The sequence below is a fragment of the Gekko japonicus genome, unplaced genomic scaffold (assembly GCF_001447785.1).
Source record: "Gekko japonicus isolate JY-2015 unplaced genomic scaffold, Gekko_japonicus_V1.1 scaffold19, whole genome shotgun sequence".
NCBI classification, from domain to species: domain Eukaryota; kingdom Metazoa; phylum Chordata; class Lepidosauria; order Squamata; family Gekkonidae; genus Gekko; species Gekko japonicus.
The window spans coordinates 2,137,290-2,159,384 of record NW_015164664.1 but is presented as its reverse complement, the minus strand read 5'-3'; the positions used below and the strand labels follow the sequence as shown (position 1 = coordinate 2,159,384).

Sequence of the window (22,095 nt, the reverse complement as noted above, 5' to 3'; positions counted from 1 at the left end):
TCTTTCCCACACTATTCTCTTCCTTCATTTTGCTCTATCCTTTTCATGATCTGCCATTTGTCTATCCCCACTTCTGATCCCCCCAAGTGGCTTACCTCGTTCTCCTCTCCTCCTCCTCATAACAACACTGTGAGGTGGGTGAGGCTGAGAATGTGTGACGGGCCCAAGGTCACCCAGCAAGCTTCCACGGCAGAAGGTGGATTCAAACCTGAGTTTCCCAGATCCTAGTCAGACACTTTAACCAGTACACACGTTTTGTTTCCACTGCAAATAGTGTATGTGTAAGGGGGAGGTCTGGAGATAACCTGGCCCAAGATATTCCAATTCCTTTCATTTTGGCCCCGTAACTCCCACAATCATCCTGAAGCTGATGGCCAATTTTGAGATTCCTAGTTTTACTTTTTGATGAGTTATGCCTGGTAGGGTTGCCAAGTCTGTTTTACCTTGCGGCGGGGGGCTCCCGATCAGCGTCCCGAGCGTGCGCGCTCCGCATGCACGTCAGCCGGATGTGACGTGATGACGCTGGCCATGCTGGGGGCGGGGCCACAGCCATTTGAGGGGAAAACATAGAGGTTTCCCCTCAAACATAGAGTTTTCCCCCTCAAACATAGAGTTTTCCCCTCAAATGGCTGTGGCCCCGCCCCGAGCGTGCCCGGTGTCATCACGTCACATCCGGCTGACGTGCACACCGGGGTGGGGTTTCCCCAAGGGCCCAATTCCGCGGCGGCAGAAATCGGGCCTCCAAAGCGGGGCATTATTCGCCCCCTGGGGGGACTTGGCAGCCCTAATGCCTGCCACAAATGGACAGACAGATGGGCATGCAGACCCTTCTATTATTATAGATGTGTGGTAACAGCCAGCCAAGTGATTTGTTTTGTTATGATATTTGGTTTGGATCAGGGTCATATGGGGAGAGCCCAGACGGAATCTTTGTCCAGGGGCTCATGGTGGCTCTCACTTGTCCTGACTGTAGTAGGATGCTTGGTTTGCAACCAATGCTCCCTCTAAGCTGTGGAAACCTGTGAGCAAAAATTCTACTTTGTGAGCTACTGGCATGAAAGTTGTGAGCTAGCAGTTTGGCTGCTGCATAAATTAGTTTGCTCTGGAGCCATCCTTCCTGAGCTAAGACAAAAATGTGTGAGCTTGAGGCTAAAAAACTGTGAGCTAGCTCACACTAACTCAGCTTAGAGGGAACACTGCTTGCAACACTTTGTGATTAACCCTCCCCCCCCCCGCCTATGGCAGCCATTTGGTCTTGGTACCCACTCTGCATTCTCAAAATCTCAAATGTGTCGGCAGACTCAACAAGACTGGGGACTCCTGAATCATGAGGCAAATCTATGGTGGAAAGGCCCATGGCAGTTAGTGTGTTGTAGGATATAAAGTCATATAAAATATGGCATCGATGGCAGGAAGATTATGACACACAAACATTGGATGCCACTGCTTCTTGCAGAAATGTGACTTTCATGGCTTATATGTCAAAACCATGCTGATAATCATGGTGCCTTTGCAGGTGAGAATGGTTGGCCAGTGGTATAAGTTAGATAAACATTTGAAAGTATCTGTGTGACAGCATATACACAGTTGGACTTGTTAGCGTGTTCACTGATGGAAGAAGCCAACTGACCTCTCATATCCCAAAACTGCTTCTTAGTTGCAGGCATTCCAAGAACTCATTTTGTGACATGTAAAAAGTCAGAAAGGGAGGGCAGGCGGCTGCTGGCTCTCTTAGGATGCCTCCACACTTGGTTAAATACTGCATTATTGTTGAGCTACAGCCATCATTTACAACTGGACTGTGCAGAGGAAAATTCACTTGCAAATTATTGCTGTGGCACAATGACAGTACAATATCCAACTCCCTGAGGATCTAGGCTGGGTCTCCTTGATGGGCCCCAAGCATCACTGCTAATGAATTCAGTCCTGTTTGGAGAAAGATTTGAACACACTTCCCAAGGCGTGAGGTATATGTGTGCCTGGCTGGCCTTTTTGGCTGCTCCCTCTCCATGACCTCACCTTCAATTCCTGAGCCTCCAACACCTTCTTGCCATCCCAGGCCCAGCTGCGTTTCGTGAAGTAGTTGACCGCTGCAAATTCAATCAGTGCAGAAAACACAAAGGCATAACAGACGGCTATGAACCAGTCCATGGCCGTCGCATATGCCACTTTCGGCAAGGAGTTTCTTGCGCTGATGCTCAGAGTAGTCATGGTAAGGACAGTGGTGACCCCTGTGGAAACAAAACCAGAGAGGCTGCTGCTGAAAAGGGCAGAGAAGTGTTTCTCCCTCCCAAGCAGACTTGACTAGTAAGTTTCAACTGGCACGCAGTTCATGTTCCTCCTTTGGCCACTCTGCCACAGAAGCCTCCACCCTGAGATGCTATGAAGATGCACTGAAGACCAAAGGAACTGGTGTCACAACCGGGCACAGCCTGGTTGACATCAACGGGACTGTGTCCAGCTGTACCATCAGCACATTTAGCCGCAAACACCTTTTGCACCTGATGGCAGGCACCGAGGCCTAGTGCAAAGGAGACAGGAAGCTGGTAAGAGGAGGAAGAACGGGAGGGAGAAACGGGTTATGATTGGAGGTCTGACATTGACGTGTGCAGTGACTACACTTCCCTCAATGCCTCCGTTTTCTTAACTATCTGGACAATTACAGTTGTGGATTATGAAGAAGCTTGATGGCATCTGGCCAAGAAGACCCACCTCTCTTGTTCCAGGGCCTAAAAATGCTCTCATAGGGAGAGTAGTTGCCATTACCCTTCACTAGCCAAAGACACAGGGAGGCACTTGCTGCTTTCTGCCTTGGGAAACCACCAATCTTAGGGCAGCTTGAAGATCTGGCTGATACACGGAAAAAGGACTCTGGCTGTGTACAGAATTCCCACTTGAGGAGGCAGGCGGAGAGAATCTGGAGATGCCCACTGGATTGGCTTCGACTGTGCTGTGAGCATCTTGAAGGGAAGGGTTGGGTAGCTCCAACCCTTCCCAGGTGTATGCCTGTCCATGGTTTATGGTTATCTACTTCAGCAGGAGCATCTAAATCATCCCAAGTACAACCTATTCTATACCTAGGAATGATTCATTGGAAGACCCAGGTAGGGGTGCAGTAAGACTAGAATATCCACTTGCATGACTTCCACCTGTACCCTTTTGTATGGTTTCATCCCGAGGTGCTGTGACAGGAAGTGGAGGAAAAGGCATAGTAGGTTTGCAGTGGACATGACCTTTTCCATTAACTGTGGGGAGGAAGTTGCTTTGAATGACAGCTCTTTCTGTTACTGAAAACTCAACCATAAATTGCACGTGCAGATAGCATTGCCCTTGTGGATTCTCACTCTGAATCCCCAAAGTAAGATGCAGTCTGAGATACTGGCATTGAAATGCAGTCTCCAGTATCAGAGAGGATGGTTTTCCTTTGCAGTCATTTTTAAGGTGTGTATGCACTTTTCAAGGACAGCCAAACTGTAGGCACTGAAGTCGAAAGCATGGGTCGGATCCTTGATAGCAGCTCAATTCCCTTTCTTATTGGTGGTCAAAGAAGACACTTCCCTCATATTTTCACCAGGAGAAAAGCTGTTTGAATCCAACCCTGCATGTAAAAACAGTAGCAAAAAGACCGGGGGAGAACTTCCATTTTCATTCTGGACTGACAAGTAGTAGTCAAGCTCCCAAGCCAAGCTTTGGTGGATTTCTTGACAAGATGGCATTGATAAATTCATTCAGTGAGTGGCAGATTTATACTAGATTGTGACTCTTCTGGGATTTCTAAGTCAACTCCACCAGCTGGTGGTCATTTCCACAATGCTGTCCTTCAACAAAGCAACAATTTGTAGGCTTTCAGTCCCAGCATCAAGAAAGATACCTGCAGTAACCAGTCAGTAACCTAACCAGTCAGGAAGGAGGCGTAACTCAGCAAATACCTGCAGTCATTTAGGCATGACACCTAGGAGAAAGCTCCTATGGAGAAAATGTCATGTTCTCAGGTTATACATGCAACATTTTTTTTTTAAGTCAATGTCTTTTTCTCTTTGAATCCCCCAGAACCTATTTTTGGCTGCAGTCATACACACTAAATAAGCCACTTTCAATCCACTTTCAATGCACTTTCCAACTGGATTTTGCCACTTTGCACAGTAAAAATCCAGTTGGAAAGTACACTGAAAGTGGATTGAAAATAGATTATTTGGCATGTGTGACCACAGCCAATGATGGAAAGGAGGTGTAAGGAAGACCCACCCCTCTCCAGCCCTGAATGCCCCCAGTCCTCATCTAACAGTGCCATAAAAAAGAAGAAAAACTGAGATTCCAGTATCTGTGTTCAATGTCACCACTTCTTGACTCTCCCTTATGATTCTTCCCACCATCCCATTCTTCATGTAACTAAAATAGGGCTGCAAGCGTGTCTTATCCTATAAGGGTTCAGAGGGACTGTGGTATTAGGCAATCAGGGAAAATGACATGTGGAGGGGAGAAGAGCTAGCTCTCCTCCTTCCCCAAACCAGATCACTCTCTTCCCATGACTGTTTTTAGGGCCACATTCCAAGGTCTCAGTTCCAGTCACAGTATGGCTTGACCCACAGAGTCAGGTTAATGATCATATCTTGCAAAAGATGTGTGTGGGTTTCCATGTGTGTAGTGTAGCCAGGAGATCCTACGACTGTCTGGCAGCCAGAAGTTCTAGCTCTTTAGTGTTATCCAGGGTGCATCATGAGGAGGCGAGCTAGAATTATACCAACACAGTGTGGAGGGATTTACAAGTTTTTACAAGTTTTCCCCTGCAGAACATTATTTCAACTCCTAAATAACATGCTGAGTGATAGAACTTTCCAAGTAGTTTGACGGACACCAGGTCAGTCAATCAGCAAGCAGAAGAAACTGAATAATGGTCTACCCCAGGGCTCAGTCCTCACTCCAGTTCTTTTCAATCTATACATCTCTGATGTTCCCAAGACGATATACAGGAAGTTTGCTTACGCCAATGACATGGTGATTGCAGTAAGGCACAAATCAACTGAAAGGACTGAGGAAATATTGACTAGGGACCTCAAAATTTGGGTTGAATACTTCTGTAAATGGCAGCTTATCCCAAGTCCAGGGGAGAAAAATGCTCCTGTTTCCATCTCAATAACAATCTTGCCAACCATGAACTGAATGTCTACCTTAATGGCACCTGACTTACACACAACCATACACCTAAGTACCTTGGCATTACCCTGGATGGGACCTTGAGCTGTAAACACCATCTTACCAGTATAGCTGTGAAAATATGCATGCAAAACAGCATTCTCCATATGCATGCAAAACACCATCTTACCAATATAGCTGTGAAAATATGCATGCAAAACAGCATTCTCCAAAAATTATGTGTTGCAACTTGGGGTGCATCTGCTATACTACTTAGATGCTCAGCTTTGGGGTTGTTGTATAGTACTTTGGAATATGGTGCTTCAGGGTGGCTCAACAGCCCTCATGTCCACAGACTTGATGTCCAACTCAATACAACAATGAGAATAATCAGCGGATGTATTAAACCCACTCCTGCCCACATTGTGCCACATGGCTCCCCCTCATCTCTGAAGACAAGATGCTCTTCTTCTTGAATATAGAAAGGTAATTGAAAACAGAGAGTTGCCCATCCACAAAGACATGGCTGACACTGGCCAATCCAGACAAAGATCCTGACACCCAGGAATAAGATCTGCACAAATCCTACAATCAAAATTTCAATCTAGGGAATGAATGGTTGCGAACATGGATGCAATCAGTCCCACCTGATATCTATAACCTGATAAACACCCATGAGAGGCCCACAGGATTTGGCTTGCCACATAAAGTATGGAAGACAGCTAATACAATATGAACAGGATTTGGCAGTTGTGCAGACCGGTTGTTTAAATGGGGCAAAACACCAGGATCTGAATGTGATTGTGGCGCAGCCCACCAAACTATTTTCCATCTGCCACAGGAATGTGAGTGTTGTGATTTCCAGGGAAATGTGATGGAGCTTTTTGAATTCTCCCCAGCTGCAAAATTGAGTGGACTGAAAATTTAGATATTAGTATTTAGGGGGCTTGCCCAAGCAGTCTGCATACCTGTTGTATCAACTTGGTTTCATATTTTATATTATTATATGCTTCCGGTGTATAACTCTGCCATATGATAGATAAATAATATGCATGTGTTTGTCAGCATTGTTATGGGGTATGGAATTTATTTTTAAATATATAGCCATTGATTCCTCTTACTGTCTTTCAAAAGAAGAATTTCTCCTTAAAGGTTTCTATTACCCCTCTCTGTGTGCTTTTGTAGTCTCAGCCCTTGCAGGAGTTTTGTTTTGATGCCATATACCAGAATGTGTTCTAGCAGGAGGGTAGGAAGCCTTGGGAAGGCAATGTCTGCATCTGAGCATCTCCATAGTGGAATTCTGAAATTTTGCATAATGTCCTTTCCTGCACCTCCTCTCTTTGAATTTCTCTTTGATCAAAATGGAATCGATTCAAAACAGACTCTAAATTCATAAAAACAGGAAAAGAAACAGACTGTTGGGTTTAGAGAGAAACTGGGTAAAGAAGATTAAGAAAATTTCTCTTAACAACTCTAGTGTGTGTGACCTGGTTAAAGGATTAGCTGTAGCTAAGAGAACCCAAGCAACTGTTTCCTACCTTGATGGCTCCCCAACTGGAGGCATCTTGCAACAAGGACAATTGGGCCTTGCATCCCTGGACCAGGTGTAATATAAAAAGTCTGCATTCCAAGGCCTGAATTCTCCAGAACTGCTGACATCCCTCATAAGATTGGGTAGGATCTTACAAAAGGGAGAGGGAACTGGCCCCTTAACTGGGCAATCCCTTTTAGATTTGGCCAAAGAAGGTGGAAGCACTCTGAGAGGATGAAGGACGTTTTAATTCCTTCTCTGGAAACATTTCTCGCCCACAGGAAAGAAAGTGACATAACGACGGGGACCACAATTTTTATGGATACATCAATTGTCTTGGGCATCTTATGGGGCTAAAATTTTAGCTTTTGCCGTGCTGGAAACTTTAACCCTGGTGGATTATGAAGTCAAGGGAATTTATCAGGCTCCATGTTCAAAGCTAAACATGATACTACCCCAATACAATATTTTTATTATTTTTACTCCACACTGTTCTTCTCCACCCACTCCCTTGCCATAACCATATTAATTTTATTTACTTCATTTATATCCCACCTTTTCCCCCAATGGGGACCCAAAGAGGCTGACCTCATTCTCCTCTCCTCCACTTTATCCCCACAACCCTGTGAGGTAGGTTAGGCTGAGAGTGTGTGACTGGCCCGTCACATAGCAAGCTTCCATGTTAGAGACTGTTCAGACTAGGAACCTGCACAACCTATATATTCAAACAATGAGTCTCCCAGAGCCTAACCCAACTCTAACCACTATACCACACTGGATTTCTTATGAATATACATGCCCAGTTTCATGAACTCTACAGCCCTTTCCATAGAATCATAGAATAGAATCATAGAGTTGGAAGGCACCTCCAGGGTCATCTAGTCCAACCCCCTGCACAAAGCAGGAAACTCACAACTACCAACCCCCCACATCCCCAGTGACCCCTGCTCCTTGCCCAGAAAATGGCAAAAACCCTCCAGGATCCCTGGCCAAACTGGCCTGGAGAAAACTGCTTCCTGACCCCAACGTGGTGAATGGCATCTCCTTGGGTTTGTGAGAAAGGGCCACGAGAACTAAGCACTGAGGCAACCCTTCCTGCTCTCCCTCTCATGATCTGCCTACCTGCTCTCCCTCTCATGATCCATCAGATGGCCATCTAGCCTCTGCTTTAAAACCTCCAAAGAAGGAGAGCCCACCACCTCCCGAGGAAGCCTGTTCTAGTGAGGAACTGCTCTAATTTAAGAGTTGATTACAAACTCTGCTTAGAGTAATTTTGGCTATGCAGTATGCACCATCCTTTATTCTTCAATGCATGTTGGTGTAGTGGTTAATAGCGGCGGACTCTAATCTGGAGAACCAGGCTTGATCCCCCACTTCTTCACATGAAGCCAGCTGGGTGACCTTGGGTCAGTCACAGTTCTCTCAGAGCTGTTCTCTCAAGAACTCTCTCAGCCCCGCCTACCTCACAAGGTGTCTGCTGTGGGGGGGAGGAAGGGCAGGAGATTGTAAACCACTCTGAGACTCCTAGTGAAGGGTGGGGTAAAAATCCAACTTCTTCATCATCATCTAGAAAAGATTTCTATCTATCCTCCCTTTAAACTGTCCCCTGGGGGGGAACTGTGGTTGGTTATCATTCTGAGTATGGTAGCAAGCTATTCAAAACACAGTTTTTCTCACCTGGGGGAAACCTCAGGCCTTAAACCTTATCAAAATGTTCTGCATTTGTATGGCATTCCAGAGAGAGGTTGCCATGGCACTACCCAAGGAGGAGTACCCTGCTTCTTCTCGGTCCCTTTTCTCTTGGGCTGCCCAGTGATTCTTTATGTCAGAAACTCACCAAACACAGTTCGTGCCGGGACGCTTTCCCTGTTGAGCCAGAAGGAAACCTGGGACAGAATGACTGTCATGATGCAGGGCAAGTAGGTCTGGATCACAAAGTAGCCGATCTTGCGCTTGAGGTGGAAGTAAGTGATCATCATAACATATACCCCTGGAGGAACCAGCAAGGAAGGCAAGGGAAAAGAGGCACATTACTAAACTCAGTTGCTGAATCCACGCTTTGCTGACTGGGGAGGCCATCTGGAGAGGTGAGGCCAATCTCCGGTGTCCTGAAAAACTGCCAGTTCATGTAGTGATTACTGACTACCTCTAAAGAACACAGCGGAATGCGGGGCAGGTGGTTCCAAAAGCAATCATATGCCAGCTTTGTAATCCTCTCACAGATGTTCTGAAGCCTTTTGCCCTTGCAGCCTGGACAATGTGTCCCTAAGGAAAGGAAGCAGCTGGGCTTCTCATTGGCTTCTGGTATGGAAAAAGGAATGCCTACAGGGCAAAATCACCTATCAAGGCAAGGTGCTTGGCTCACATGCTTGACTCACCAGGAGTGTTGTATTGAGATTGGCCTGACTTCCGATGAGGGGCAAGAGAGGATAGCAATGTCCTCTGGAAAACTCCCATCTGCTGCCAGCACTCTTGGCCACTACATGAGGAGCCTAGGAGACTTCAGCTTCCCAAACCAAGGGTTTTTCCCACACTAGAGATGGATTTTAATTATCTCAAAAGGATTATCTTGGCTGGATCAGAAAAGGCGTTTCTCTCTGTTCCCTCCAGTCCTCTGGCGGTCAAGGGCCTCCCCTCCATCTGTACCCTCACCCAGCCTTGACTGTGGTTTAGGACCCTGCCAGATGTGAACTGGGATTGTGGCTGTTGCCAGTTGTGGAGAAATTGCCCCTCCCCAAGCCTTTCTGCCACTGTTTGGGTGCCTGCAGCCCCAGAAGAACTAGGTTACTCTCTTGCCTGTGCTAGTTTCAATGTCCTCTCGTGAAACAACATGGCCCAAAAGGTCGTACTGATTCAGGCGTGACCCTCCTTCTGCCACCTCCACTTTCCCCAGGGTCCAGTTGTAGTTCACCTCGGACTTGGTGTAGGCATCTATAGAGGAAGGATAAAAGAAAGACAGTTTGTTGCAAATCTGCAGCCCCTGCCAAACCTAAATTGTGGCCTAAACTGCATTGAGGATAGCTGGTAAAGGCCACCAATGCAACTCCACGGTCAGGAATGAAGGCCCTGTTTATAAAGCAAGCCATGTATGGCACAAAAAAGTCCAACACTACCCTGTCCCTTCTTAAGAGTTAGGACTGGATGTCAGCAGGCAGCAAGTACACAGGGAGCAAGTTAGAAAGCAAGCCCCTCTGGGGTCCTTCAAGCACTTCCAATTCCTTGGCTTCCATTTTCCTCTCTAGCACCAAACTGCAGTGCCCCCTGCTGGAGATACTGGATATAATTTTCAACTGTGTGTCAGATTGAAACTTCAGCGCCTGTTCAGACTAGGAACCTGCACAACCTATAGATTACAGGCCAGCATTCCAAGGCTTCTCCCTCACAAACTCACTACATTCCCTGAAACAGCTACTGGAAGGGACTTCCTGACCTTGGTGTTTCCTTGAGACATGTGCTGTGTCTAATTAAGAGTCTGTCCACCCAGTTCGGCTGCTCTAGGCAAACAAAGAAAAGCTAAGCAGCAGCAGAGGAAGCACATGGTTAGGTGGGATGCAGCCAGAGTTTCCAGCTCATTAAAAAAAACAACACCTTCTGCTTTCACTCAAATGAAAAAAATACACTGGAAAATATTTATTATAGGGAAGTGTGCTTCATTATCATTTCAGTTGCTGTAGTATAATGAAATAGTGCTCTGAGGCTGCCTTTGAAATCACAAAGATGTGGCTGCCAGGCTAGTCTCAGGGGCTGGACACAAGGGAATGTACCACCCTTGGGCTGAAAGATCTGCATTGACTCCCCACCTGTTTCTGGGCAGAATTCAAAGTGCCAATTCTTACCTTCAAGGGCCTTGATGGGTTGGGGGTAGGGTGCTTGAAGGCCCTCTCCTCCCATACTGTCCAGCTGGCCAATTAACATCCTCATCCCAAACCCTGCTCTGTGCAGAGGTGTGGTGGGTCTTAATCAGAGGCAGGGCTTTTTCAGTGGTAGCACCTAGTCTTTGGAATGCCTTTGTGCTTTTGATGAAGGAGTTCCATCTTTTAAAGCTAGAGCATTCTCTCAGCAAGGGGGACTAATGTATTGGGAATGGGAGGTGATTAAATAGTTAAAATTATACTTTAAAATATAATAAGCCATTTTGAGGACTTTATGGTCGGAAGTAAGGATGTAAATAAAACCTAACCATCCCGAATTAATTCCCTCTCTGACTTTTTAGGCTTCAGAGTGGTCAGAGACTTTAAAAGCTTATAGAATCCTGGGGATAATATTTTTCTACATACTGGGAAGCCTGCTGTGTATGCAGAAATTGTCATCTTGTGTGCGAGTGGCCCCATTTCACTGGCCAACTGAGTAGCCCTCATGTATAGCATAGTTGTTTGAGTGCTGCTGGACTAGGACCGGGAGACCAAGCTCAAATCTCCGCTCAGCCATGAAGCTCATGGGATGACCTGGGCCACTCACCCACTCTCAGCTTAACCCACCGCACAGAGCTGCCCAAGGGACAAAGTTCAGGAAAGGAAAACCACATTATACACTTTGTGTTCCTTGAGGGAATGGTGGGATACAAATGTTATCAGTAAGCACTGGGAACTTTGTTACACAAAGGAACCTGTCTCTCTTCTAAGCCAAATCTCTCCCTCCAGATGCTACAAGCTCTTAGGGGCTTTAACTGAGTATCAGTTAGGGATGCTGCAAAATTCATGGCAAGAAGGTTCAACAGGTGAACATACCTTGTTTGACAACTGCAATCACTCATGAGCCAACCCTTGGGTTTGTTCAGTTCACTGCCCTCCAACTAGAACAGCCATCAAACAGACCTGTGGCGGCACAGGAGCTGTGCAGGCAGACTTGTATTTCCTTGTGGTGTAGGAGGGGGTTGGGGTTTTTTTGGCCTTGCAGGTGCTTTTGCATCTGCATCAGAGGTGAAATCAATTCTCCCACAGTGTTATGGATGGTCAGGTCAGGTAATTAAGTAATGTGGGAGGAAAACCAGGCCTTCCAAAAGGTGATACAAAAATGTGCATGCACAAAATAACCTTGATGATGCAGACTTAAATGAACACCACTCTGTAAGACTTCCAAAAAACCCACAGTGTTTATTTATAATCACTGACTGATGGACTGAGTTGCTCACTATTTATTTATACAATTGGCTGTCAGGTAGCTTGTGGTGATAACAAGCCTGTGGAACTGTGGGGAATTAGTATTCTCATGGAGCTGCATGAGAACACATATGTGTCAAGCACTGCTGATTGCACTGTATTGTACTTTTCCAGTTTGAATACATGAAAAGTAGCCCAATGAACAGGCTCAAACAAATGGCTGAGTAATTAACAAAAAAAAAATCAGCTCCCTGTTTGTGACTGGCAAACAAAATGTGAGCTGAACTGGTGGGTGTTTGAGCACCACATTCTCAACCACTCTTAATATTCCATGCCTCCAAAACAATGCTCAGTTCTCATCAAACCAGTAAGGATGGTCTGTTTTAATTCATCTAGAAAGTCATATTTGTCTGCACTCCTGGGAAGTCCTCTGAATTAGAAACCTCCCCTTTTCCAGAGACAGTCAGAATTTGCTGTCTTCATGACTGGCATAAAATACCTGTTTACTAAATCATTCCTTGTGGACCAGTCTCAAAGAGTTGCTTTTGGAAACCAGCTGTCATCAGTGTGGGACTTATCCTGGAGGGTTCTATAGGGAATAGTCCTACCCTCTATGCTATTTGATCTCTATTTAAAAGTCCTCAGGAGAAATCATTTGTAGCTTTGAATTGGGTATCACCAGTATGCTGATGACATCCACCTCTGTCTTTCTCTGTCCAAATTTCCTGGCAGTGCAGTAGAAGTCTTAAACTTCTGCCTGATGCCTGCGGTTAAATGGCTAAGAGCGAACAAACTAAAACTGAATCCTGATAAGATGAAAGTAATGCTGGGTGGAAAAGTCTCAGCCTTGAAGACAATGTACTTCTCACTTTCAGTGGAGTTCAGCTGACCCTTGCTGATTCAGTTACAAGCCTAGGGGTTGTACTGCTGGACAAGCTATTTAATGCAGCTGCAAAAAATGCTTTCTTCCAACTTTGTCAAGCCTGGAAGATGGCCCCCTACCTTGACTCAGCTGGTCTAGCCACCTGGATCCATGCAACAGTAAAATCGAGACTACACTATTATAATGCCCTTGAAGTTACCTTGGAGACTCCATTTGGTACAGAATGCCACAGCTCGGTTATTAATAGGAGCTAGGTGGAGCATGCATATTACAGCCACTCTGCAGTCACTCCATTGGCTTCCCATCAATTACCAGGTTCCATTTATCTGCCTCTCTTCCTATGTTCCACCTTGACAGCTTTGCTCATCTGTTCTGGGCCTTTAGCTGGTACCACCTTGTAAATGGGCAAGATCGACAACTGCCTGTACATGTGCTTTCTCTTTTGTGGCCCACATCTTTTGGAATGGCCTGTCTGAGGAGGTCAGGAGGGCTCCCACCCTTCTGTCACTCCACAAACCATGTAAAATGCATTTGTTTCCCCATAAATGTAGTAGAGCGACACAACCATGGAATGGTTCAGGAAGGTACTTTGTAATGGGAAAGGAGTGGACTATGCCACTGCATATAGGGTATATTATCTGCTTGCTACATGTACTACCATGTTGGTGCTGTATTGTTTTTTAATGATGTAAACCAGTTTTTATGCATTGTATCTGCACTCTGTCATGTCTAATACGCTATGCTTATTCGGACTCCTATAATCCTTGTCCTTTTACAAGTCCTAGTTTATAAAGATTGTATCAGTTTGCACTGTGTAATCTGCTTTGAGTCTAAGTGAGAAAGGTGTACTATAAATATAGTAAACAAAGAAATAAATAAAACTATTAGGTATAGTGCAATAAAGCAAATTAAAATAAAATAGATGCTATTATACGGACAGATAAATGTAGGCTGTGACATGAGCTCACACTCAGAGGTGCTGGCTTGCCTGATTAGTAGGCTATTAAATCCCTGTCCACTGTAAATCAAGAAACTATTGTTTTGTGTTCCCTGGAAGTCTAGTACTTACAGCTTCCAAACTTCAGTGGACAGGCATGGACATCCATTGGGAAGTCTTCCAGGTGCATGGGGCACTCTGCATGAATGGTCAATCTGCAAGACATAATGGCCACTGCCAATGGGATTGTCAGGTGTGAAACCCACAGGAAGAATTCCATTGCCAGTTCTGTTTTCCCAGACAATGATTTTTGTGAGAAATCTATGTGCATCCTTATCACTCAGCTGATCCCTATAACCCATGTCCCAGATGCTGGCACACTTACATTTATACTAGAGTAGCCGCAGACAGAAAAGGGACTTTCCCAACATTTGATATCTGATTTTTCATCTGGAGAGGCTGGTGACTGAATTTGGAACTTTTTGTATGCAAAAAATGTGCTCTACTACTGAGGCACCACTTCTCCCCTTTGAGCCACAGCTCCTTATTGAGACATGGCTCAATAAAAATTACTTGGAATATCAAATGACGGTACTGTGATTTCTCACATCATGCCCATGATGGCTATGGGACAGTAAAGATACACAGGAAGGCCTCTGATCAAGCTGCCTAAAAGACGGGACTTGTGCAAAGCTGTAGAAAGGGCCTGAAAGCTCTTTATACCTTCTCACCTGAGGGCTCAGAGCAGCAATTCATGATCATATATGGGGCATGGAACAAGAGCGCTTCCATTTAGGACACAAAGGGATACCTACCTCATGGTATAGAGAAGAGTGCCATTGTCTACCAGCCGAAGCAATTTGTTGGGTGTGGTCATGTTGTGGGCAACTGATTTCTTGCCATTGTGGAAGAAGGTGTCTGGAGTCCAGATCTTACTGGCCAATAAATTGTTAAGGGGGAGGATCTTCATTGGACCATCAAATTTTAACCTCTCATCTCGCCAGGACTGCCGGAAAAAAACATCAATGGTGTATTCCTGCCAGAGAGAAGATGGGTTAAATTGTGAGCACTGCTACTAAAAATCATAGAAATAGACTAAAAAATGCCCCCACCCTTGGTCATGGGGGCTGCACAAGCTCTAAATACCTTTTAACTGGGCTCACCAGAGCACTACAATCTTGAAGCCTCTGAGCCATGCATAAAGGTTTGTTTAGAAAATAACTTCCACTTTCCTCATCCTTAAGGTATAGAAGATTGCCATACCCATCAAAGTGCAGGGGAGTTTTTTATTCTGCCTCCTTCCAACTGTATCAACCTAGCAAAGCAGGAAGGAGCCTTCTAAAGCTGCCTAACCTAGAACAGAGCCTTGGATCCTTTGCAGAGCTTTGGAGATGCCTTGGCAAGTGGGTGATACTAAGGGGTACTTTGTGCTGGGTTGGGTTTATGCATTTATTTATGAATTTAAACATTACTTTCTTCCACAGGCTGTTATTTTACTGGCTCACCCCCACAGTCTTGCTCTAGGGTCTTTCTTTGGATGGTGTTTCCCTGAAGATGGTTGCCAAGGTTCAGTGACCTTTTGAGAGCATCTCAGGACGACCTGAAACCAACGCATACAAAATCTAACAACTTTATCAATGGCTGGGTGAGCTATTTGCAAGCATAGACACTTCAACTTCTAGTGTTAGGTTGCTGTCCATGGTGGCAGCCTGTCACCATCAGACAGACACTGTCTCCATGAGACAGGCACTCAGAACAATCAATATGATGTTCAGGACCATGGCCAGCTCACCAAGAGGCCTGGACGCAAGCTCCCTGGAGGAGGGATAGGTATTGTTCTAGTGTGCATCTGGAGCAGAATTAAGGTTAAATAGCCTGACATCGGCATGGAGAAACATCCCCCAAGATTCATTTCCCCCCCCCCTTACTCTGGAAGGGCTGGAATGCCTCCTACTGCTTTTAGGTCTGGTAGAGTAGTGGTGGAAGGCCCTCCTGAGCTACAGCCGGCTTGAAAAAGGCATCCTCAGAGGGCGAAGCCAAGGATCCCTCCACAGGGACAGGGGTTGGGGCATCACTCTTCTTAGGGGCTTCTTTCCTTCCTCCATGTTGATCCTAATGGGGTAGCCTCCTCCTGGAGGGGTTCCTACCTATGTTCCCTCTAAGCTATGGAGCCCTGTGAGCAAAAATTCTACTTTGTGAGCTCCTGGCATTAAAGTTGTGAGCAGGAGATTTGGCTGCCACATAAATTAGTTTGCTCTGGGGCCCTCCTTCCTGAGCTAAGGCAAAAATGTGTGAGCCAGAGGCTAAAAAACTGTGAGCTAGCTCACACTAACTCAGCTTAGAGGGAACACTGGTTCCTACAATCCTTCCTCAACCCCCTCCTCTGAGAGCAGGCTTTGGGGTCCTTATATATAACTTGTAGGGCCTGGCCTACCTCCCCTCCAGTGGCTGGAGAGACCAAGCTTTGCCATAACCCCTGCTGCTGTCTCCTCCTCCTTCTGGGGTGGGCACAGTGAAGAGATGCAGCTAGACGGGAGTATGGTTTCATCCATACTGCTATGAGGTCTCATCTTTCAGGACAACTTGCCAAATAACTACGGGACTTGGAGAACACTGAAGGGAACCCATATGCTGCTGCTGCTCCATCACCAAAGCAGATTGTGGGAATGCTCCCTCTAAGCTGTGGAGTCTTGTGAGCAAACATTCTACTTTGTGAGCTACTGGCATTAAAGTTGTGAGCAGGCACTTTGGCTATTGCATAAATTAGTTTGCTCTGGAGCCATCCTTCCTGAGCTAAGACAAAAATGTATGAGCCGGAGTCTAAAAAACTGTGAGCTAGCTCACACTGACTCAGCTTAGAGGGAACACTGGTGGGGACCTTGTGGTGTCCCTCCACTACTCGCCACAAGTACCTCTTATACTAGAGCAGGGGTGGCCAAAATATGGCTCGGGAGCCGCATGCGGCTCTTTCACACATATTGTGCGGCTCCCGGCAGGGTGGCTGAGGAAGCTAAATATCATTAGCAACCAAATAAATATCACTGGACAAATAAATATCATTATCAATATCTGCTTTTACCACTTTTGTTATTATTTTTGGCAGTCTCATTTAATGTTAATAAAAAGCAATCTTTCATATTTTCCAATAAAAAGGTGTGTGTAATATTTATATCTTGCAGCTCTCAAACATCTGACATTTATTCTGTGTGGCTCTTACGTTAGGCAAGTTTGGCTACCCCTGTACTAGGGCAACAGCTATGTGGGGGGCCAGAGTTCACCAGCATGTTGCTCTCTGGGGCCATTTTCTCACAGTTCTCTCCGTTTTGGTTTCACTCCCCCAGTTCTATTTACTGGTGACATTTTTTCCAATCCCAGGTCTTGCTTTCTTCCTCCCTTCTCAACAATGGCCTGATCTGGTTTCTAGTAAGACAAATATCTGGTAGTAAAATACTGTAACCTCCAAGGTGTATCTTCACTACAAACCCTTCTTTTGGAGGAGCCGTCACAGTTAAAGTGGCATGGAAACATACATTTGTATTGTGGGTCTGCCCTGTGTCTGCTTCTGGTTTCTTCAACATAGTATCTTCTGTAGAGGCTTTATGTGTAGTGCCCTAGATGTCAATTATTGTAGTTGAAGGAACAGATGGGGAGGTTTTAAGGTCTAGATCAACTGCTGACAATTTTATTTCTGGCATTCTGTAGAAAGAGAATGTGGAACAGCAACGGCGGGGTGATGCTCCCAGATGTTCTCTCTCTTTCTTCTTCCTTCCTATGTATTTGGTGGATAGAGTTTTGGAGGGCTGTCAGCTCTACAAACACTCCAGTCTAACAGGGGCTACTGCAGCGCTGTCTACAACTCTTTCCAGTTCTTTCTCAATTATTCATCCTAGGCAAGAACACAGAAGACCCAGCGACAAGTGCAGTCAAACACAACCCCCAATGCTGGTTTCCACAGTAACAGTAGGTGGGGTTGATGAGTATAAACAATGCCAGAAACATGTACCCTGTAGCTGCCAATACCACTCCTCCTGGCAAGCACAAAGAGGTGCCCTCTTATAGGATCGTTCTTGCTTGTTTTTATTTCATTCAACGGACACAAAACTCTTGATGCACACTGGACACTTCTTCCCTTCTGTTGATTCCCTTCTCTCTTGCTCTTTGGGAGGATGGTGCTAGTTGGTTTGCTTTTGGTCAGGGTGCCCCTAAACCACCACAGTTGGTATGCATGGACCAACAGGGTGGAACCAGAACAAACAAAGCAGGGTGGGGATGGGACATAATGTTCTTTATCTGCCTTCCTCATGTTGAGTACATTTGGCAAAAATCACTCAGCAGAGAATACCTTCCATTTCTCAATACCTTTACGTTTTTCCCTTCTTCACAGTTCATTATACATGCTCCCTTAATCAAATATGCTCCACCTTAGAAGTAATTATGAGATACTCCCTGAGGGTTGGATGGCTGAATACATTAAGGTTCTTTGCTCTGGTGTGAAAGAGAAGAAGGAAGTGTGACAGCAAGAGAGAGACACCAGGCCAAATTAAAAGCAGCGGCTCGAGTGACATTGAATTAACTTCTCACCCCAGAGGGAGATGGCCTTCCAGGGCCAGAAAGAGCCCATTGATGGGGAACTCTTAGAAATGGAATATTATAAAGCATTAATTATTTCCCAACCCCCTGGGTCAGTCATTCTGCTTTTTGACTGATCTTTCAGAGAAGAACAGCCTCGTGGTCTGCTTCTGTGCTGGGCAACCAAGAGGCTTTTGTCTGGCTAGCCTGCCTAGATTATGTTCCTTCTTGCAGGGGTCAGGCAAGAGGCTTGGCTCACAAACAACACTGAACATCGGGCCTGATTGAGTCTCCCAGGAGGGCCAAATCTAGCTGCCTCTCGCTCACAGGGGAAAGAGTACAAGTAGGAACAGTCCCCACCATACTGAACCCTAGCAAACAGATGCAAGTCTTGGGCATTATCAAGGGTCCCTTGGTCCAGTATGCTTAGAGACATCTGGACTAGTGTGATCCAATTCATAAGGACAGAGAAGGTGCAGTGAAGCAGCACAGAACAAGCCAGGGTTCTGTAGACACTGCCTCCTTCATTTTGGGTAAGTTTTTGTGAATGGGGGAATGCCAGGAAGTAATAATTTCTCATAATTCAGCATGGGGATGGATCCTTCTGTAGCATGGGAATTTTCATTTTCATCAAATCCATTGGCACAAAGCAACTTGGGCTGATTTGGGAAAGCTTCCAGTAAGTTACCCTTCCATGTCTGTTTTACTTAGACAAATTGTTGTGGGAAGAAACGCCTTGTTTCAGTCTCTAACTTTTTGGGGTGGGGGATTTGTGTGCGTGCACGCGCATGCCCATGCCTGGAAGTCATGGTGACTTCTGGCTACTCCTAGTAGGGCATGGAGGACGTTCAGAGAAGTGGCTTGATAGCCTGCCTCTGGCTTCCCAGTCCTGGTTTTCTCTGGAGGTCTCCCATCCAAATACTTGACAGGGTCAGCCCTGCTTAGCTTCCAAGATCTGACGAGATCAGGTTTGCCTGGGCTATCCAGGTCAGGGCCAGTCTCTAACTTTTCATTAGTAGGTTTCTCTCCACAAGCCAGGCCCAGCTTTCATTCTTTCTCTTCCACTGACTCCCCACCCCATATGGAATGCTTTCATTATTTTTTCTTTCTGTCTTTTGCCTCTTTTAGGTCCTTTGGTGGAGGGGAAGGTTATTTAATTTATGAAGATATTTATACTCTGCGTTTCTCCCAAATGGGGACCCAGAGCATCTTTAAAAAAGTGTTTCCCCTTCCTCCATTTTATCCTCACAACAACCCTGTAAGGTAGGTTAGCCTGAGAGAAAGTGACTGGCCCAAGGTCACTCAGCAAGCTTCCATGACAGAGTGGGGATTCAAACCTGGGTCTCCCAGATCCTAGTCCAGCACTCTAACCACTATGCCATGTTGCCTTCTGCTTCAAATGGTAAGCTTCACACCTGTTGCTCTGCTGCTCTCTTTGCAAAGTGTAAGTGGCCATTTGGGGACAGTCCATCTCCTCTGGTTTGGGAAGAGACTACATTTGTTTTACCATCCAGGGCTGTCATCCTGAACTGCAAAGGATCCTTTCTGGGCCCTCCAGACTCTAAGGTTCCCATGCAGAGAGTTCCCTCCTTCTATTCTCTGTCTGTAGTTGTCTCCACCAGAGCAGAGGGGAGAAAATCCAGGCTGAGAATGATTCTTTTTACAGGCTCAGGGTCTTCAAGTAAGGAGAACACTGAATTTCAGGATGGGTTCTTGCTGCTCTCAGAAAGTTGTACCCTGAGGGAACATTCCTTCATGGCCATAGTCACTTATGAGTTTACAGACTTTCCCAAAGATGCCTCAAGGTGCCAGGAGGAAAGGGACTACTGGAAAGCACTCAGGAACATCCTCTCTCTCTGGAAGCCTAGACACAAATGAACACATGAAGCTGCTCATACGGCATCAGACCATTACCCTACCAAAGTCAATCCTGTTCACTCTGGAAAGCTACTGCCAGCCAGAGCAGAGGTGCTCCACGTCACCTACAGTTTGACCCTTTTAACTGGCAATGCTGAAGATTAAGGCTGGGACCTTCTGCATGCAAAACAGATGCTGCACTGCTGAGCCCCACCCCTGGTTCTCTACACAGATGATGAGAGCAGCTCCTTACCATATCTGTGTCTGAGACGGGCCCAAAACTTGTCACGTAAATGTTTGTCTTGACTTCAGTTACGTCGTCTGCTGGGGGGAAAAAAAAGCTATTAAGGATGATTTGCATTAGCATAGCGAATGCTTCCCTATGTAATTTCTACCTTAGTTTGGTCTGAAATTGCTGCGCCAGCTGCTTCCCTAGATTAGCACGAAATGATCCACTATTGTTCTCAGCCATGTACACTGAAGAATGGTCAGTTTTCTAAACACATGATGGGGCATGCAGGACTCCATTAGAGCCCTCCAGGTTTGTTTCAGGGACGAGCTCCTCCGAGTGCCTTTCAACAGCAAGGACTTACACAACGCCATTTTTAACTTGGGTGGTCTGAGCCTCCCTTCCGTTTTCTGTATGCTTTTTATCCTTCAACATGAGAAGCACTGAAAGATCCACCAGATTTAGAAAGAGCAGTGTGACAAATGCTTTCGATTAGTTGCAACTGAAAGGAGGAGGACCTCATTTCCTCCACCCCTTTCTGTGTTTGCTGGCTTCCTCCATCCATACCTGTTCTTCTGTGGTCCTCATGCCTAGGAAGGGATACCGTATTCCTTGAATGGCACCATCCCATGTTTACTTGATGCTGAGCAGGATTCTGAAACCTAGCACTGAGAAAGATATTCAGACAGAACAGCCTGACCGGAAAGCCAGTGTCATTAATTAACATAGGCCAATCTGCTCATTTTGTTGCTCATCTTACATAATATTTATTCCACACCTGTTCAAGTGTGTCTGTCTGCTTTACAGGTCCAAATGGGATACTGAAAGTCTATAACTGTCCATTCCTACAAAGCTCTCCAAATGCTTCTTCCTCTCAAGAAGCACTGTCTGCCCCTTCTTTAAAGGAGACATAAGGCTGACCTTAACAGCCATGACACCAAAGCCTATGATTTTCTCAGGGACTGTTTACATGAAGCCACTAACTTCATCTCACATTAAAGAAAGCAATAATCCACCCTGGAACCAAACAAAGGGCAGAGGAATTGTGGCATACAGAGGTGAGCAAAACCAAGTGCAATTATGGTCTGGAAACATATCTGAGTAACAGGCTTCAGGAGTTCCAAGTTCCAGAGGATTTGGTGGCATCCCACTAATATGGCCACAGGGATAATCTACAGCTGAATACAATTTAAGGGACAAGTGGAGAAGACAGATGATGTTAGGGCATAGATGGAAGGTCCAGGTGAGTCTGATCATGTCAGTTCTCAGGAGCTAAGCAGGGTCAGTCCTGGTGAATACTTGGGTGGGGAACTACCAAGGAAGTCTAGGGATGCAATGCAGAGGTGAGCAATGGCAAACCTCCTCTGTTCATCTCTCATCTTGAAAACCCTATGGGGGTCACCATAAATCGGCTGTGACTTGATTGCACTTTACAAACACACAACAGAGCATGGATGAGACAGTGAACGGGTGTCCCAGGGGACCAACAGAGTGAACAACAAACAAATAAATAGCTGGCCCCTGTGTTGATTGCATCTATGTGGTGCTGTGAAATATTAAATGGGATGTCTGGCAATAACTTGGGGTCCCTGAAGGCATAGCAGCCCAGTCTGTTATAGGATATGCCCTTTGCTGACTAACAGATTGATTGGAAATGGTTACTGGTTAACTAGCTACCAGGTCTGATATATTTTGCCTTCAATGAAGTATTCAAGATGGAAATGAATAGGAAAATATTACTTAAATTGGGAAAGGTGCTCATCACTCTGCAATCTCATAATCCCCAGCTGGAGGGGACAATCTGGTCAAGGCTTCTAAGGAGAAGCTGAGGACTTCAATGGATAAACAAACAGTGTG

The 22,095-nt window shown here is 45.7% G+C and overlaps 1 protein-coding gene across 1 annotated transcript in view; it reads right to left on the bottom strand.

Annotated features, from left to right (window-relative positions):
* LOC107108506 (gamma-aminobutyric acid receptor subunit alpha-3-like) overlaps positions 1–22,095 on the bottom strand; it is a 40,288-nt gene that overhangs the window by 1,175 nt on the left and 17,018 nt on the right. Inside the window, exons 3-8 of the mRNA XM_015408943.1 lie at positions 20,263–20,330; positions 14,399–14,619; positions 13,716–13,798; positions 9,461–9,595; positions 8,502–8,654; positions 2,020–2,231 (exon numbers count right to left, since the gene is read on the bottom strand). Coding sequence (XP_015264429.1) covers positions 2,020–2,231; positions 8,502–8,654; positions 9,461–9,595; positions 13,716–13,798; positions 14,399–14,619; positions 20,263–20,330 — 872 coding nt within the window. The remainder of the gene's footprint in view (positions 1–2,019; positions 2,232–8,501; positions 8,655–9,460; positions 9,596–13,715; positions 13,799–14,398; positions 14,620–20,262; positions 20,331–22,095) is intronic.